Below are 7207 nucleotides of genomic sequence, written 5' to 3' on the forward strand. Positions count from 1 at the left end.
TATATATATATCTAGCTGTAAGTACCAACCTCTTCCTTGACCCTGGACGCTGACATGGAAAGATTCACGTAGTTTCTCACGAGAGCCGCGGGATAGGCGAGCACCGGCACGATCGCCGTAAGAGTATCGACATCAGATCCACGCAGATTGATGACATAAACCGCATAGTATACGTCAGTGCACATCAGCACTATAGATACCCCGTACGTCATCAGAATCAGTGACCCAAAGATGGCGTCCGTGCGCGCCACTAGCGTGCAGAGGTACTGGTGGCGCTGCCGCACGCGTTTGCAGGTAAGGATGAGTGAAGTAGTGTCTTTAGCAGTCGTTGAACGCCAAGCATTCTCCTTCTTCGCACTGCCCTCGAGAGTCGCTGCCAGCGCGGCGAACTGTAGCGTCAGTAACTCGCACAGACAGCTCACGAGAGAAATGGGAAGCATGACCGTGTAAACCGAAGCGATCGTGCACGTAAACATTATAGAATAGAAGGCCAATACTTCCGCCGTATTGTGGGTTGACGCGACACTGTTCTTATTCACCAACGCGTTCGGTCGTGTCGTGTTGCCACCAATGACGGGTATCAAAGGTGCGTACCCGACCATGATGACTAGACTGAAGACGACGGCCGTGACGACGGACCTGACGGCAGAACGCCTCGCCTTGCGGTAAACATTCCCGCTACCCGCCGAGTGTGTGGATTTTATCCACGCGCTTGCGTCGTCCGGCACTAGCACCTCCTTCCAGCCGTGATGGAAGCTGGCTAGCTGCTTTCTTCGCATTAAAAAGAACCAAGTGTTTATCCACTGTTGGATGAAAACGAACGTGACCGAAATGATACCAAGGCACGTAATAAGATCCACATTAGCAAGCAAACTGTGCGCGAAGAAGAAACAGATATAGACATAGGCCGCAAGTGTCATAGTGAGGATGGCGGCGGAGTAGATGGCAGCGCAGCATCCCTGCGGCGCGCGGGCGTCTCCCGGCGGCGTCTCTCTCACGGGCCAAATCCCGAACAGCTTCATGCATCTGAGCAGAGGTCGCAGCGCGTCGTACAGGTTGTCTTCCGCGGCCCCTTCCTCCACATCCATCTGTTCCTCCTGCTGCTCTTCCGCACGGCTATCGTGTGATATCCTCGCAGTACGAAGCATGATGTTTAATGTTGGTTTATACTTCACTCAGAGAGCCGATGGAAAGAGAGAGGAGCGAATAAATGGTTTGCTGGGAGATGATGCTTTAACGGTAACGCACGACGTCCTGTGTGCACGTCCGCACACCTTTCACTGCTGGCCTTATTCTGTCATATTCGCCACCATCCATTGTAACAAATCATAACGAGATAGAATCGCATATATTTGCTCAGTTTACTTTAATGTTTACAGAAGGAAGGCGAACCTATCCGCAACAGCTCGAGCGTAGCGCATGCGCAATAACATCACAAGAGATGAATCTATGAGACAGTAGCGCATGCGCAGAACTATTAGCACACACTGGGTTAATAGCGGTGACGTAGCAAGATTCTCTACAATTCCTACCTATATAAGGTTTTTATAATAATTATAGTATATAATAAGGTATAATAATAATATATTATAATAAGGTCTCAGTATACTAAACCCTTTTTCTATAGAGCTCAGATTACAGACGTAGAACAGCGAGTAGAGAAGGACGTGTATAGCGAGTGTTTACAGCGCATGCGTCATGACCTGCCGAATAGTCAGGTTCTGCATGTCAGTGCTTGTCTCTATCGATAATTAATTAAAAAGCATGGAACCTTTCGACGCGTTTACGACAGGTCATGTTTGTTGCCTAAATAAACAACGCGCACCAAACCCACGTCTAGATATCAAACATTTGCGTACATTAGTGGATGCTGCTGCTGCTGCTGCTGCTGCTGCTGCTGCTGCTGCTGCTGCTGCTGCTGCGCTATGCAATGAAACATTATGCCCACATTCTGTCGGCTAGTGTTATTACTCATACAAACACGCATCCACACACGGATATATCGCAGCAGAACAGAAGTTGACTCGCCCATGTTTAGTTTCGTTGACATGTGACGTGGCTATGGAATTGCGCGTTTACACGTTCGTTCGCGGCATACATGTTCTCATAGAATACTAGCTATTGTTTACGTTTCCACTAATGTATCGTAATTACTTCACGTTTGTCGCCTGTCAGATATGTACCTGCACAGCATGTGGATCGCTTTGAATTTCTGCGCGTTAGCGATTGCTCTGTGCCTTTGTTAGAAATCAAAGCAATTTCAGAGCCGTAACCTTTGGTTAATTTATAAGACAAGCATTGATACATCACGCGTGCATACATCGTACGTAATGGACATCAGTAAAAGAAAATAATTGCAAGAGGCGACAATTAAACACGAACAAGTGAACTTGCGCGCATTCATGATCATATGCCAGCGAAAAATGTAGTTTCAAATGATAAACGTCATCTCCATCACTATACTTTTAAACGAACAACAATTACTACGCTATAATTATCAGAAATGTAATATTAATTGATTAATTAAGTTATTTCGATTATTTCGATTCAAAGAAAAACGAATTAATATGCATCGTTGTAAACTGTGAAAAGGTAGCGCAATTATTTATGAAATTAGTTCCGGAAATAGCCTATAGTATCGAGTCTTTAGTTGCCGAGAGAATTTAACTGCATGAGAATTGACCGATTAAACGTATGCACGACTAAACTCAACACTTCACTCTACGATCGTACTGTTAACTATATATAAGTCATTATGATCACGTAGAGGCGTGAACTGTATGATTAAAACAAAGTATGTCAGAAAACATCCGCAAATCTGAAAAATAAGAAGAAATAAACGCATCTTAAAGCTGCGAAAATAATCTCACGTATGTCAACGGTTTTGCTACGAAGTCAATCTTTATCGTTAGTTTCTCTTTTTACTAATTAGACTATAAATTACAAACAATATCACATGTAGAAAGAAGATGGGAGTAATGAGGTTATATACATTTGAACATTTGAATGACAGCATACCGTGAGAAGGAAACTTCTGTCAATAACGAAGAAGCTACAAGCCGTGAGACCGATACTTGGTCCAGATAACTTCGTGGCAAAACTGAGCATCTGAAATAGAAATTTAGCACATCGATATTAACCAACTCGATACAAATTGTGATTTATAGCTCGTACTCTCGCTCTCCCTCTCGCTCGCTCTCTCTCTCTCTCTCTCTCTCTCTCTCTCTCTCTCTCTCATTTGCTATCATTCTGACATTTGCTGCTCTTTTTTCTAGAATGTTTGCGGGTACCCAACAAACGAACTGGCGCGTTAATTAGACGAGTGAGACAAACGGGCGGGACTATAGAGAGGTGCGTGAAATATTTCCCAATTAACCCAAATAAGGGCGTTCGGTGTCTATCGTTTATGTGTTTGAAATAAACAGAGGAACCCGATGGAATACGCAATTACCGTAGAGCAGTAATGTCGGCAAGGAAGAGAATTAATAAATACCTATCACAATGGAAACGACTGCATGTTGTAATACTGAAACCACCTCTATACTAATAAAAAACAGATATGGGCGCGTGTGCGCAAACGAGCGCAGGTCCACGTACTCGCACGCGCGCACGCACGCACGCACGCACGCACGCACGCACGTACACACGTACACACGCACACACATGCACACTCGCACGCACACGCACGATCGTACGCACACACGCGCGCACACACGCACACTCGCACGAACGCACGCTCGCACGCACGCACGCTCGCACGCACACGCACGCACACACATACACGCAAACGCAAGCACACGCACACGCGCACGTACGCAATCACGTATGTACACACGCACCCGCATACGCACACGCACACGCACACGCACACGCACACGCACAACCATAACCCTAACCCTGTATTCAATATCGACTTATTGAAATAACGAAGGCTTATATTTATGACAATGTAAACAGAATGTAATCACATGGCCAATTCCAATATTTATTTTTAGGTTTCAACATTTATTTATTATCGTGACGTTGCAATTCTTGGTTTCTAATCTCATGTCTTGACGCATGCACATTCAAGATAGTATTACTATAGCTGCTATTTCATCCACGATCTAACCTTGTCTATCAACGCCAGCCTTGTACGCCACGAGCACCAGCTGAAAATAATATCAGTCAATCGTAATGTTTTCTTGTTATTATTATATAAGTGTAAACAGTGACTTTAAATAAAGCTGCTTATTATTCACGTGTCGTCTAATTTGTAATGGCTGCCTGCCCTAGCCTCGATCTGACGCGATCTACTTTCGATGTATCGTCGCGCGATGTGATCCGGCTACAAAATGTTACATTAGTAATAAAGTCTAACTAGTAATAATTTACCCGCGGTGCTACATTGCTAGGTATTATAATGGGAAATGACGCAAGATACAGTGACAATTAACCCCGCCAGGGCCCCTAGGGCGGGCCCCTGGACCCCACCCATTAAGGGCTTTGCGCCAAGGCGCTCGCGGTGTACGCTACTCGCGCACACTCTTCATATACATTATGATGGAAGTAACAGCGAAATCATCCCCCCCACAACTGAGGACCTGTCTACGCCACTGGATATGCGATCAAGGTTTTTTTATTTATAAAAAGCTTTAATGCTTGTAATAATAGCTGTTACTAGGCATAGTTTTGTCACAAACTTGCAACATGATCATCGAATGGTGACTAGTTAGATTTCGTTTACGACGTCTGTGATAATTCCGCCTATCACGAACCCGAGAACACCCTCTAAAGTATATATATATATATACTTATATATATTATATTCGGGTATATTCTTTGAGGATATTTAGTAACCGGGAAGTCCCCCCCCCTCTCCGCCACTTCTTAAAATGAAAAATCATACCCTGATCTAAATTCAAATTATAATATTAGATTTATATTTTGATTATTGTGATTAATTTTATTAGATTAATTTAGGTTTTAATATCGGACGTGTGTAGAGAAATAAGTCCTACATGTATACAGCAGCTGCTCTAACATAATCATTAATGGACGAAGAATTCCAAAGAATCTCTTGAAATCTTACCATACGAATCAATTCAACGAATTACCCTGTGTACGAATCAGACGGAAATTGTTGATCAGAATTCGATGTCCGTAGATTCGCATCAAATGACAAGAAGATGTGTGGGTCCATACCTATGTGTCCCGTTAGCTATATGTCCCAGTACCCAGGTACCTATGTGTACCGGTACCTATGTGTCCCGGTACCTATGTGTCCCAGTACCCAGGTACCTATGTGTCCCGGTACCTATGTGTCCCAGTACACAGGTACCTATGTTTGTCCCGGTACCTATGTTTCCCGGTACCTATTAACTAAAAAAACATTTTAATTTTTTGTTTGCTGACGTAACAGCCTAGGCCTAATCCTGAAATCCTTTGTTTCGTGTACTGGGAAACATAGGTACCGGGACACAGGTACCTGGGTACTGGGACACATAGGTATCGGGACACATAGGTACCTGGGTATTGGGACACGGGTCCATACCTATGTGTCCCGGTACCTATGTGTTCCAGTACCCAGGCACCTATGTGTCCCGGTACCTATGTTTCCCGGTACCTATGTGTCCCGGTACCTATGTGTCCCAGTACCTAGGTACCTATGTGTCCCGGTACCTATGTTTCCCGGTACCTATGTGTCCCGGTACCTATGTGTCTCGGTACCTATGTGTCTCAGTACCCAGGTACCTATGTGTCCCGGTACTTATGTTTTCCGGTACCTATTAACTAAACATTTTTTGTTTGCTGACGTAAAGCTTAGGCCTAATCCTGAAATCCTTTGTTTCGTGTACTGGGAAACATAGGTACCGGAACACATAGGTACCTGGGTACTGGGACACATAGGTACCGGGACACATAGGTACCGGGACACATAGGTACCGGGACACATAGGTACCTGGGTACTGGGACACATAGGTACCGGGACACATAGGTACCTGGGTACTGGGACACATAGGTACCGGGACACATAGGTAATGTATTACCGTGCGTACAGAGCGAGGTTTCGTCTAACTCCGAACTCTCTAAATAGCAGATAATACCTGTACTTCTTCTTGAATCGGGGCATCAAGCAATGCGAGGTCGTTGATTGCAGGCAATATACCGTGGGCCTGCGCAGAGAACAGCATGAATTTTGAGTATAAGAGAGAACAAGACAAGTAGTTCAGGGCTGTGTCAACCTCCATGCCATAGTCGTCGTCATCATCATCGTCGTCATTATCATTGTCGTCGTCATCATTGTTGTCGTCGTCATCATCATCGTTATCATCATCATCATCATCGTTATCATCATCATCATCATCATCATCATCATCATCATCATTACGATTATTATTAATAAATTTATTTTACTCAACGCATCGTACATCGTACAGGTGTTTAATCCAATTTCGTATTCTTCATGATACTACCTGAGTGAATTGAGATACTATCTTCACCTACCTTTTCCATGACTTTGGACGCTGACATACACAGATTGACGTAGTTGCATACGAGTATTATCGAATAGATCAGAGATGGTAGCATGGCTATTAAAATATTTGCGCCAGTGGTAGACATCAATGTGTATAAACAAGTGAAGAATAAGTCAATACACAACACTACTACTGATGTACCGCATGTCGTCAGAAGCAGAGGCCCAAAGATGGCGTCCGTGCGCGCCACTAGCGTGCAGAGATACTGGTGGCGCCGCCGCACCCGTTTGCAGGTACCGATGTGTGAAACATTGTCTTCACCGGGCGCTGAAGCCTTCTCGTAATTCTCAGTAACAATATCTTCTAGGATAGCCGTTATCCTTGAGAATTCTAGCATTAGTACCTCGCAAAGACAGCTGACGAGAAAGATAGGTAATGTGATTAGGTAATCCGCCAGTACCGTAAAGATGGCCATATCAATAAGCACTAACCATGTCGATATACTAGCCGACTCGGCATTCGCATCGGTAACCCAGTCGTCTTCGGGTGTAATTTTGGAAGTAACCAGGGCACACCCTGTGGACGCTGCCACGAGTATCAGACTGGAGACGACGACCGTGACGACGGACCTGACGGCAGAACGCCTCGCCTTGTGGTAAACATTCCCGCTACCCGCCGAGTGTGTGGATTTCATCCACGCACTTGTGTCGTCCGGCACGAGCACCTCCTTCCAGCCGTGATGGAAGCTG

The 7207-nt window shown here is 44.8% G+C and overlaps 1 protein-coding gene across 1 annotated transcript; it reads right to left on the reverse strand.

Moving 5' to 3' along the window:
- Nucleotides 1-2546: 2546 nt before the first annotated feature.
- Nucleotides 2547-6996, reverse strand: LOC106805179 (high-energy light unresponsive protein 1-like). Its single transcript, XM_014806675.1, has 4 exons — nucleotides 6950-6996; nucleotides 6087-6155; nucleotides 3019-3108; nucleotides 2547-2818 (listed from the first exon to the last, which is right to left on the reverse strand). Exons 1-4 carry the CDS (start codon nucleotides 6950-6952, stop codon nucleotides 2717-2719), a joined length of 264 nt encoding a protein of 87 aa, XP_014662161.1. The 5' UTR covers nucleotides 6953-6996; the 3' UTR covers nucleotides 2547-2716.
- Between the last annotated feature and the right edge of the window lie 211 nt (nucleotides 6997-7207).

Source organism: Priapulus caudatus, unplaced genomic scaffold (assembly GCF_000485595.1).
Source record: "Priapulus caudatus unplaced genomic scaffold, Priapulus_caudatus-5.0.1 Scaffold104, whole genome shotgun sequence".
Taxonomy (NCBI): Eukaryota; Metazoa; Priapulida; class Priapulimorpha; order Priapulimorphida; family Priapulidae; genus Priapulus; species Priapulus caudatus.